The sequence below is a fragment of the Pinus tabuliformis genome, chromosome 2_2 (assembly GCF_031772625.1).
Source record: "Pinus tabuliformis cultivar Carrire ecotype Pingquan chromosome 2_2, CPIR1, whole genome shotgun sequence".
Classification (NCBI taxonomy): domain Eukaryota; kingdom Viridiplantae; phylum Streptophyta; class Pinopsida; order Pinales; family Pinaceae; genus Pinus; species Pinus tabuliformis.
In genome coordinates this window covers 926143910-926156909 of record NC_142300.1, presented here as the reverse complement: position 1 = coordinate 926156909, position 13000 = coordinate 926143910, and the positions used below count along the sequence as shown (strand labels likewise).

The 13000-nt window shown below is 38.6% G+C and overlaps 1 protein-coding gene across 1 annotated transcript; it reads left to right on the top strand.

The window, feature by feature from the left end:
* The first annotated feature begins 2291 nt into the window (after positions 1-2291).
* LOC149196119 (protein RRP6-like 3) lies at positions 2292-4731 on the top strand. Its single transcript, XM_089408175.1, is given in 1 exon segment — positions 2292-4731. A coding segment is annotated over 1 exon segment (2418 nt). The 5' UTR covers positions 2292-2313.
* The last annotated feature ends 8269 nt before the right edge of the window (positions 4732-13000 follow it).

The window sequence follows — 13000 nt, the reverse complement described above, 5'->3', positions numbered from 1 at the left end:
TTCAGAATCTCTGTCGTCTTGAAGCGAAGAGTTCCTCTCTAATTGTTATTGCTTGCCTTAGATCCCAGGCTTGTGATTCTATCTTTCTCAAATTGCCCGCTGACTTTAGCTGTTCTAATCCTTGTTAAAACTCGTGTTGTCACGAGGGGAGAGGCCAGTGACCCACTGAACTCTAAGTTTCTGCATAATTTTGGTATCGTCTTTGAGGTTATTCCCATCCCGCATTGCAGAGTACTTTTTGGAGATCATGTAATTAGAGTTTTACTTCGTTGCACTGTTTTATAGTAATTTTTCTATACTATCTAGAAGACATCTTTTTCAATCCTTAATTCACAGTGTTCAACAGGTGTAGGTTTTTTCCGTGCAGTTATTTTCTCTTGTTGGTTTCTTTTCCTAGTTATATGTAATTTGTGATCTTGCACAACGTTGTTTGAGTTATTGACTCGAATACCTTTTCACATACTTAATTCTCTGTACTTAATACTCGCAGTGTTTGCTGCTCTCTTATTTTTTCCTAGTTGCATTTTGCTGGCTGTTTCTTGATTTATGTAATATGTGATCTTGCGCACCATTGTTTGAATTATTTGTATTAGTAGCTTGATTTTAGGTATGGGCTTGATTATTGGTGTTGTGCTTTCTGTTTTGAACAGTGTTTCGACAGCATTAATATATATTATATTAAGTTATTAGCCGTGATGTTGGGTATTAATTTGTTATTGCTTGTCATTTTTGTTTGTTTAGGAACATTGGCAGTAAAAAATTTATGTAGTGATTGGCACATTCTATTCTCTAGCTGCACTGTTGTGATATTTTCCATAATTCTGCCCACTCGTCCTATATATTGATTGTTAATAATTATCGATTTAATTTTATCCACATGGTCTCTTTTGTAAGATACATGTCTGTTAAAAATTCAAGCTTCTGAACTTGAACTGTTTACGTGTTTGATGTTCCTGGTCTCCATTATTGCAATTGTGTGCTGTATTTAATTTGTCCAGTGTAGAAATTTTTCTTAGCTGGAGTAGATCTTCTATATAGTTGCCTTTTTTTGGACAATATTTTCAGAAGACACAATACAATGATTGTTGGGGTGTGTTGGGTTTCGGTGGTTGAGAGATGTGTTTTGTATGATTTGACTAGTCACTGTAGTTGTTTCACTTCTAAATTATTTTTTCTTTTGTTTGGGATATCTGAGCCTAGTTCACAATTTGAAACTAATTTGTTTCTGCCCTTCAATGCAGAAAAGGAGTGAGAAGCTAAACTAGTTTTTTTTGTTGTCCAAGAGTAGGAGTGAGTTTGATATTTGTAAGTGATTGAATTTTGACAATTAATGTGATTCAGGTGTTTGACGGATGCATGAGACTTTCTTAATCGAATGAAAGCGCGGAGTTTGAATAGCTTCTTTATGCCTCAGTAAAGACATGATTGATTAGTGCTGCTGCTTTCAAGCGTTTTGCAAGTTTTGATGATGATTTCTCTTGCCTAGGATGGAGATTGATTTTCCATTCTGGAATCTTTCCGTTTGTGAAGTTCACTACTTGAATTGCTTATGTGCACTAATGCTAGTCTTGAGAGTTTTAACGACGAGCTATGAAATACTTGTGACATTGCTTTATGTTATTTTAAAGTATCTATGTAATTTACAAGGAAAATGATCATGAAATTTTGTCACCAGTTTGGTCAAGCATAATATACAAGTAGCATAGATTTATGGTTAAATGATTTTGTTTTCTTTCGGTAGAACAAATTCGGAAGATCTAAAGTATTTAAAGCTTGTCTGTAAATATAGACGAGGATCTCATGTTTAGCAGTTGCACAGTTGCAAGTCTACTACTTATTGCTTGATTAATAAAATGTTAATTTCCTGATAGGGCATGGCTTTCTGAAATTATTCATCTCTTTTGTAAGAACTTGAATCTGTAATGATGCTAGATTTAGTGATTGCTTGTTTAATTTTTGTTATGGAGTAATATGTTCAAATTCCACGCAGCGGCACCCCCGGGCCGCCCCGCCCCGCCCGACCGGCGGCGGGTCGATTCCGGGAATCGACCCGCCGCCAGTCGGGCGGGGCGGGGCGGCCCGGGGGTGGCACTGCAGGCGCGCAGCGGCACCCCTGGGCCGCCCCGCCCCGCCCGACCGGCGGCGGGTCGATTCCCGGAATCGACCCGCCGCCGATCGGGCGGGGCGGGGCGACCCGGGGGTGCCGCTGCCGCGGAGGGGGCGGGCGGGGGAGGGGTGGGCGGGTGGAAAATAAAAAAAATCTAGTCTAAATTACCCTTTGTTATATCAAAAGGGCAAAAAATCCACATTGGAATGGAGAGCAAATTAATCTTTACTGTTTCCTGCTTGGCGGCAGTTTCATTAGCTATATTTGTGTATGCGATTCATCACAATAAGAAAAATACTCGGCGTCCAATCGCAGACGAGAAACCTCAAAGGAAGTTCAAGTGCATTCTGGCTGACAACTCTCAGTCGCCCTTTGTACACTTTCAACACCAGCGGGAACAAAATGGAGATGCTACAACAGTTTCCCATCCATATGGAGACCAAATTCACTTTTTGTTAGAGCATCCTCCACAGCCTCTGAAGTTCAGTCTAGCGAGTGAGCCATTGAGCATGGAGGGACCGTATACATGGATTGATAAAAGATCTGAGCTAGAGGCTCTTTCCCAAGTATTATGTCTGGAGCGTGTTTTCGTTGTTGATACAGAGCAACATAGTTTACGTTCATTTCTTGGTTTTACTGCTTTAGTTCAGATCTCAACACAGGAGGATGATTATCTACTGGACACTATTGCCCTGCATGATGACATGTGTCTACTGCGTTCAGTCTTTGCTAACCCTGCTATTTGTAAGGTCTTTCATGGAGCTGATAGTGACATCCTTTGGCTTCAGCGGGACTTTCACATCTATGTTGTAAATTTGTTTGACACTGCAAGGGCATGTGATGTTCTTGCTAAACCACAGAGGTCACTGGCATATTTGCTTCAAACATATTGTGGAATATCTTCAAATAAAGTCTTTCAGCGTGCAGATTGGCGATTACGTCCTTTACCAGAGGCCATGGTCCAGTATGCACGTGCTGATGCACACTATCTACTTTATATTGCAGACTGCCTTTCTGCTGAGCTTAATGATAAATATGGGTCAAATTTGTTTGAGGAGACTGTCCGACGTTCTAATCTTTTCACACTTCAATTGTATGAGAAGGAGGGGGCTTCTTCAGGGCAAGCTGCTGCTGCATCTATATTGTCACGCTATTATAGTAGTCAAGGAACAAGTTCTAGTAAATCTAGAGAGTCCATATTGAAAGATGGTAGATTTGGGCAGCTTGTGAGGAAGCTGTGCATGTGGAGAGATTTTGTGGCCCGGGCAGAAGATGAGAGTTTACGTTTTATACTTTCTGATCAAGCAATAATTTTTCTGGCAAAGGCAACACCTACTAGTCCAAAAAAGATTTATAGTACAATTTCTGCAGCTGATTCTATTGTGCAGTCTGTCACCGAGTCTTCTTTCATGACACCAGTTCCTTCACCATCTCCTGTGGTCTATATGCACATAAAAGATTTATGCAACCTCCTTAAAGAGGATGTTGTCAGCAAGAACGGTAATTTGTAAAAAGATATTGCATGTGTGGGAGTTAAACAGGGTAATTATTGTGGAAACATGCAAGTTGACAATTGGGAGGGGCATACAGCAGGAAAATCTTCTAGGTTCAATTCAAAGAGGTTAATGTTCTCTGAGGCAAACCGAGGCAGAGTGTCAAAACGAGGCAGTAAGGAAGCTTCACGTGCATAGTTTGTGCGGAAATTTTCGTGCAAGTCACCTGTTTATCACAATTGTAGAATCTATGCCAGTGATGGTCGCCTACTTTGTTATTGCGATCAGAGAAATCTTGATTGGTATATTCGTCGGGATTTGGCAGAACTTATAGGGGATGACCCTCCAGCTGTAAAACTTCTTTTTGAGCCCAAAGGTCGCCCTGAAGATGAAAACAATGATTTCTACATTCAAAGCAAAAAGAACATGTGTGTTGGTTGCGGAGAGAGCAATCATTATTTACGGTACAGGATCATTCCGTCTTGCTATAGGATGCATTTTCCAGAACATTTAAAGAGCCACCGGTCACATGATATTGTTTTGCTTTGTGTTGACTGTCATGAAATTGCACATTCTGCCGCTGAGAAGTATAAGAGACAAGTTGCTACTAAGTTTGGAATTCCTTTGTTTGCAAGAAAGGTAGTAGATTCTAGGAATAGTCAGGGAGGAGTCAATGGAACTGAATTTGTTGCAGATGGTGGTGAAAGAGGTGTTTCTCCTTTGCAATTGAGAATTGCTGCAATGGCACTCTTGCGGCATGGATCAACAATGCCAAAGGAACGACGTGAAGAGCTTGAAATGGTAATCAAAAATTATTACGAAGGTACGGATATTACTCGGGAAGGCCTAGAGGCTGCCCTACTTGTTGGCATGGGTCCAAGGGAGAAAAGGCGTTTAAGCAAGAAGAAAGGTTTGGTTTTTAAGCAGCTTGGCATAAATTCTAGTTCTATGGACAGTAGTGGTTCTAAAGGCAATGAAGTTGATAGCTCTCCATGGAGAAGTACTTTGAGCACAAAAGGAACGGATGCAGAATTAATTTCATCCACTGTTTTGGAAGAGAATTTGCCAATATATTCATTGAATATTGAAGCCGACATGGTACGCTTCATTCCAGTAAGAAGAATACTTTGAAACCCCGGATACAACATGAATATTTGTAAAGATAAGTTTAAACGAAAGTATGGAAAATTAAGCTGCTGCATACAATGCAATGGAATCAAAGATGTAGTTTATTATATTTTTACAGCAACATGATGGATATGCGTGAAGATGTTTCTTTTGACATGAGAGATATTGGTTTTTAAAATAAGGAATATTGTTCGAGATAATTAACCGAAAAAGTTGCCCTTGTTTAATAAATTTATATATTAATAATATGTTTATATGTATTGATATAAGAGGTTTGATCTTGGATGGTTAGTTTTTATGTCTCTTCACACATAACGCATAACAAATACATTTGGTTTAAATGATATGTCGACTTGTAAAATGAATAAGATATTCGCGTTATTCTCCCTTCTGGACAAAGGATTGAGCACGGCACTCCCCTTTTTTCAAACATATAAAACTCAATAACTTTTATTAATGACAGTTAGTTATATATTCATAGATTTTTCTCATTATCGTACTACCCGGATTCTGTCCCTCGTATAATCAACGGATGTCCTTTTCCGTATTCCATATTGTTGCCTGCTTCATTTATTACCAATTCACTAGTTTAAAAAGCATGACATTATAGTCTACTTCTATCGATCCTGATCAATTTTGTTCATATTATGGACATTACTAGCATAAACAAAAATATAACGCTAGGAAACAACATATATCCAGAAAACCTGACCATATTGTCAAAAGTCAACAATGATGATTACATCCATTCGAAATATGATGACCACCAAGTGCAGAAAAGCTCTCTGCAAAAGCTGTGTATTCAATCAAACAAGTGTTTTGAAAGTTTTTTGACACCGCCGATCCCAAAACGATTATGGCTGGATATGTGACCCCGAAAATTTGTGGCAGCGGCACCCCCGGGCCGCCCCGCCCCGCCCGACTGGCGGCGGGTCGATTCCGGGAATCGACCCGGAATCGACCCGCCGCCGGTCGAGTGGGGTGGGGCAGCCCGGGGGTGCCGCTGCGGGAACCCTTGGAAATTAATAAAATCCTGCGGGTCTCCATCGCGCGCAGCGGCACCCCCGGGCCGCCTCGCCCCGCCCGACAGGCGGCGGGTCGATTCCGGGAATCGACCCGCTGTCGGTCGGGCGAGGCGGGGCGGCCCGGGGGTGGCGCTGCGGGTCGGGCGGGGCGGGGCGGCTCGGGGGTGGCACTGCGCGCGATGGAGACCCGCAGGATTTTATTAATTTCCAAGAGTTTTACACTCACAAATTTTTATACAGTTATTATACATCAATCACTTCTAATTTTCGTGTTGCATTTTCTAGGGTTTTTCTCATGGGATTTGTGTCTTCATTAAAATCATAGACACCCATGATCGTGGGAATTTTTCTCGAAGCGTGATAGGATGCATATGAGATGAAGGTTAATATCAGTACAGAAGTTCTGTAGGCGCTGCGGCTCGGTTTTCCGGACTGCAGTCTTGTAATGAGCCTGACACCAGGAGGAATTCTCGAGCCCATATTTTCTTCTTCAAATCTAGGCATCGATACTTCTACAGAGTTCTTGCAGGATACCAGTGGTATTACGTTATCTGCCGAATCCGAGTCAAGATTTCTTCAAATTCTTCACCAAATCGGTTTATAGAGCGCCGAACTGCGAGAAAAAACCTTCATAAACCTCATTACGCAGTAGCATTTCTCACTGCAACACAATGCTTCTGGATGAAGATCTCCGCCCATTAAAGCACCAAATCTGTTTGCTCTGGCCAATTTGATTATCTAATTGTGTCGGAGAATCCGTGAATTTAAACTAAAATGGCAACGAGAGCAAATAATCGAAGGAAACGTTTCCCTTGAAATTGCAGGAGACACTTGACTTTCTCCTCTGCCTCTCTCCGATCGTGGGAATTTTTGTTTGTTAAATATTATTCATAACTAAGTTTCTTGGCAATGAAGTGCTTAGAGAAACACAATTTTCTTGTAATTACTCACTTGCTCATCTCTTTGTGATTCTTGATAGATGTTATCAATGCCTTATTCTTTTTTAATTTTTTAGATCTTTGCATAAGTATAAATCATTACTATCAAAAGTGTGTTGGATCCACGGTAGAATTTTGAATCCTTCTCATCAGATTATACCCTAGATATTAATGTTAACTCCTATATTTTTCTTTGATGAGTTTGCACTAATAAACTACTTTGGGTCGGGTTATTCCTTTACATGTATGACCTCCGCCCCCGGTAGTGACAACGGTAAGAGATTTGAAATGATGTTAAGCGGTCAATTACCATCTTCTTATTTTTCTCTTTAATTTTCATAACTTAATGTTTTGACCAAGAACCCTTTTTGGCGTGAAAAGCTTACGAGTTGGGGTTTATAACTCTCACCAAATACTTTTTAGAAATGTTTGTCTTTCTTCTTAATGAGTCTTTGACTGCTCACACTCACATTACTAGAACATGCTCTTTTGAGGTTACCTGTGGAGATTTAATTATGTAGTATATTCCTTTTATGGTTTTCTATACAAATTGTCGATTGTACAAGTGCTTTATAAATCATATCTGGGTCATTGTGTGGAGAACTATGGTATCCCCAGGCAACTGGATGCAAAAAAATTAATTATGTTTTGCTAGGGATAGTAAAAGGTTACCTATTATGTTATGCATGTTGCTTGTACATCTTCTTTGGTGGTTGTTCATTTTTCATTAGAAAAATAAAGAAAAACCCTTATGTTCTCACATCTAAATTTTGTTTCACCATTTTGGGTATTAAACACCTTGGAAGGAAACACATGTGAATGATAAATCCTATAATAGTATGCTTGACATATATTACTAATATTACTAATTTTAAATTAGTTTTTCTTTCAATTTTTCTTAGCTCTCATGTATTACTTTCTTCGACTCTGATATTTTTCTCATTACATTATATTAGTTACAGTTGATACTTTTCAAAAATAGCTTGAAAGCCTTCATTCATCATATTATGTTTATGTGTGTTAGATAGAAATATCTAGAACAATAAATTCACTAAGTATTAAAAACAATCTACACATTCATTTACACATTTTTTTATGTTTTCAAGAGTACTTATATGTGTGTGTGTATGTGTGTTTAGTCTATGGATAATGCATGCTTAACCTAGGGCTTGCAGCAATCTTCAAGCCTATTAATTAGCGTTTATGATTGTTCCCCTTTGGTTCAATGACTTATAGTTTGTTTATTAACCTCGTTAACTAACCTAGCCCAAAGAAATATTACATTCCTTTTTTGATTTCATAATTTTCAAATTACAAAACATTAATACATTGGAATAACCACAAGCATAAAAAATAAAGACAAAAATCAGAAAACAAAAATACATGTTTAACATTCATTCGCTTATATGAATAAATGACTTGGCCTACCGCAAAACCACAGTGAATAGAAAGATGCTCTACCCAACCAATGGGAACTGGCACCTGTACTGGAACTCCCCCTGAGCAAATTTTCTTTTTGTTTTGCTAAACTAAGAGTTGTACCTTCTATTTCATTAAATCGGAAAAAAAAAATACATAAAATACAACAGTCCCCAAGGAACTTTGGGCTAAAGAAATATCAAACTGCTTAAAGCCATAGACCCACAAACAGAACAACAAAACCCTCAAAAAGGAAGAAATTGCATTGCAATTGAGAAAGATCCATTACAATGCAATTTCATTCAGCAAAGAATTAATGCTCTTCAATTTCTTCCAGATGCAATGCAAGAAATTGGGTTGAAGAAAGGGGACTATAGTGAATCACGTGTGGCAAAAAAAGCAAAGGAACCCCAACCACCATTACATGGAATGTATGGAAAGACATATATTGGGAGATTTGCAGACATCAAAGACCCATTAGAAGAGGAAAATGAGCAAAATGAAACAGAAAATATTGTGGAAGAGGACAATGATGAAACTCTAGAGGACGAAGAGTTTGGATTACGTGACATTGTTGATTAAATTTAAGTTATGCTTGTAAATCAAGCTTTGCAATGTTTTGACTTTGACATTTTATGTGAAGAATAAACACTCAATTAGGGTTGTTATACGTTCAATATTGGTAATATGTGATTTTTGCATTGATTTTTAAGTTAATCATTATTTTTTGAAAAAAAAAGTAGTTATTATTATCTTTTTGACATGAAATTCATTAAAAAAACTATTATTTGACCATTTTTAGTTAATATTTTTGTATAAAAATTGTGATTTTGACATGTTAATTCTAGCAAAAAATTATCAAAACGTTTAGTTTTTTTGTTATATTTATGTTAAAAATGGTTATTTTTTATGTCCATTGTTAAAAAATGTTGTTTTTTAGAAACAATTATTTCATGTGAATTGAAAAATTAATTAAGGATGTCTAAATATGTAGATTATCTAAAATTCAAACTATCGACTTCCTAATTTAAAAACGCAAAACAATAAAAACCCCACTAAAAAAAATAAAAAAATTAAGATAGAGAACAAGAAAATATGAATACAATGACGACTTCAAAAACTATCAAATTTAGAAAATAATTTTTTACATTTCACACACTAGAAAATTTAAAGTCAAAAAATAGGTCTTTTAAAAAAAGGGTGTGATGCAGAATACTCACTTTTTAAAATTAGGATGAAAATCACTACCATTCACTACCATTCTAAAACTTAATGCACATGAAAAAAATTAAAGTTCCAAAAACCATGTTCTAAAAAAAACATGTGTATTCTGCATCAACACTTTTGAAAATCGGGTCATTTTTTTGCCACCTCTACAAAACGGGTAACAGTATCAGTTCCCGTTTCAAAGTTTACATTGTTGAATGTATCTTCGTATTCGTCTACTAGAAATACATTTTGATTATATTACATATCATCATATTCCTAAACGTATGAATACATTGACAGATGCATTAGCTAATTATGTGTTGGATAGACATTTACGAAACATGTGAAAAGATAAAACAAATCATTTGTACCATAGTAACCAAGAAATACAACATATATATATATATATATATATATATATATATATATATATATATCTGTGTGTGTTGTGTGTGTGTGTGTGTGTGTGTGTGTGGTGATAATGTTTGATACATCAAAACCCCAAAAAATAATATGTGTGTCCAAAATAACATCGGCGGCTCGCAGGCCTCATATATTTGTGGCACATAGGCCTCAAAACATGTAATGGTTGGACCTAGGAACTAATCAACATGGTGATCGTGGTAGCATGACATGGCTCGTGCAACACGAGTCATCAATCAGCGGATCCGATCTGATACTCCCACCGTGTGTCTCTGGTACTGGTGAGGAATTTCTCCCACCCGAGCATACTCTGGGATACCACGAGTCAACCCCTCAAGGTTCCTCACAATCTCCTCCTCATTGTCACTCCCCTCTTGATAAGGAGCGACAACATCAACCGGACGGGCGACGCTCCTGGCTATTGGGGACATCCCAGCAGGCTGCTCTGTTCCAACGTCTGCATCAACAAAGCAAAATGTTATAAACACATATATCTCAAAAAACACTTAAAAATCACAAAATTAAAATAAAAAAAATGATTTTTTACCTTCATCGTCAAAATCCTCTCCAACTGGTAGAGCCATATCTGGATCTCCATATAAGTTAGTGCCACTGTATGGCCAATCCTCCACGACGATCTTCTATCGTCGTAGCTATGAAAAGAAGGCAGGCATGTACGACATGTTCTGGCCCCCAGTGATCCTAGGCATTAAACGACTCCAGCCAACCTTCCACGGGTCGCGTGACATGGGAGGATCTACCTCAGTCAACTGGTACTGGAACAGTGGTCCCCGTTCTAAGAAAAGGGTCACTAGTACGGATCCGAAGCAAAATTTCTTCAGATTCCCTACCTTAGCTTTGGTCAACTGTCGTTTTATGTTGATCTTCATGGCCTCCGCCCAGCTGAATATCGTCGGTGTTGTGCAGTCGATGGCATACATGAATTTCGACTTGTTAGTCTCATGCACTCCCTAGGACCCCGCCATTCTATTGATAGTCAACAGTAGCACTCTAAGTGTTAAATCCTGAATGGTGGAAATCTCAATATCACCACTCTTGGATCAGGGCAATGTTCGACGAGCAACATGGATATGATTACCCCAATCGGTCGTGACCCATCTAAGTTGATTGATTCCCCTCTTCGGGATAGTCTTGTGATGAAATATATGTCTGAAGTTTCTAACTCCAGCTCCTGGTCACCAATGCCGAATATCTCCCGATTTATGTCCCAGAGAATAATCAGGTACCGAAGCAACTCAGGTTGGGTCCACATCCCTAGCATGAGAAAGAATTTGAGAAGTCCATAAGCCCTCAAAGATTCCAGGAAATTTAGTTCATTCAGTGTCTGGGTGTCCACATCCTCATGCTCACGTTCTTTCCAGTCTACCATTTTCGGTGATTCTCTCCTGCAAAAACCATAGATTTAAGTCAATAATCATTTTTGACCCATCAATTTCAAATTTCAACGTTGGTTTTAAGGGGAAATAGGTTTTTTCCCTATTCACGGCATCGATGTGCCTGTTTTAAAAACAGTTGCACCGATGGCGCGATAGGCCGTGTTAATCACCCTCAGCCAGCGCAATTCCATGCCTAGAAGTTGCGCCCACTGAGGGTGAAAAACTTTTAATAAATCCTCCCTCAAAAATCCCCAAAAATGGTTAAAAACAAGAATAAATGGTATGAAAATGAGGCTTAGGGCTTTGGCTCTTACCTGTAACTGGTGGCTCAACGAATGACCTCCCGGATCTCCCGCAATCTGCTCTCAAACAATTAGGGCAAAAGTGAGTAAAAAGTCTTTCATAGCAAGGTAAAATAGTAAATGGTAAAAAATATTTACTTTTCCTCTTTTTTATTCAGTTTTTCATGAAATATTAGGTTTTTGTAAATATTTTGACTTATTTTGCCTCAAGATTTGGATAATGCACTTTACCTTCTTTGCGCAGCGACAGGTGATGGATGTTTGACGATGATGTCGAGTCATGTTTTAGCTCTTTTCTCGACTCGTAAAACTCATATGAAAAGATTGTCGAGTATTTTTCCCTTTTAACTCGTAAAAGAGAATAAAATGGGGGGTCCACTTTTAAGCTCTTTTCCAACCCTTTAAAAGTGAAAAGATAGCTGAGCCCTTGTCGTTTCGAACTCGTTAACGGATGCGAAACATCATGCGCCCAATATAAGTTTACCCCTTTTTTGGGCTAGGAGGCACTATTTACGAAAAAGGTACTCCTTGACTAAAATGGTCAAGCGGTTCTCTCAAGTATCGTTTTCTACCTTTTCAGGCTTGAGAGACACAAATGTACGAAAAGGGACCATGTGGAGTTTTATTTTTTGTGTCTTTTTCAAAATCTCTAAACATGAAAAAGATACCGAGTTACACCTTTGTCGAACTTGTTAAAATATTAAACGACATCAGATTCGTCATCATGACGAACATGAGCTTCTCCTTCCTAGGGCTTGTTAAACTTAATAGGTCGGATTCGTCTGAAGGATGAACTTACAGTGCAAGCATATGATATCCCCTTCAAGATTGTGATTAAAAAATAATTGGGGTACCTTCCAGAAATGGTGGGGGGGAAATTTGGAGATCTAATCAGTTGTGTCGGCAGCTCACTCTTGAACATGTCACTTTTTGCTTTGTGTTGGGTTGGGATATTATCCTTTGTATCGTTGACATTCCTGGGTTGGGCTGTTCATTTTTTCCTTCCATTTGATCTCTGCTACATCATCCTAACCACCAATCCTATGGAGCCAAATGTTGCCAAACTTCCAGTTGTGTCGTCGATATGTTCAAGGGTTGTCCTTTTGTAGTTACACTTACCTCTAATTCTCTGTATCATCCAAAATCATTTTGCATCCTTTTGTCTCGTGTTGATGATGTGGGATACATTATGGCCCTCCTTCGACACAGTCGCTTCCAGTCGACTTCAACTCATTATCTGGGAAGTTGATCGAGAGACTCCCTTTCGGTACCTTAGAGCTTGCAGGCCCTAATGGCAAGTTCTTCGCACTCGATGACAAGTTCACATCATTGGCTTTCGATCAAGTGATCTCACAGGTGTTCGACTTCAGTTCCTCTATTCACATTTCATGGATTGTGCTGATAGTACCTTGAGGACCATTTTCATTATTGGTGGTTTCTCTCGCGCTTGTTAACAATTTACATCATTGACTAGTAATCAAGCGACTTTCTAGCATGTTCAACGTCAACACATCTATTCACATGTTAGAATTTGTACTTTGATTAGGTCATGTTGGAGC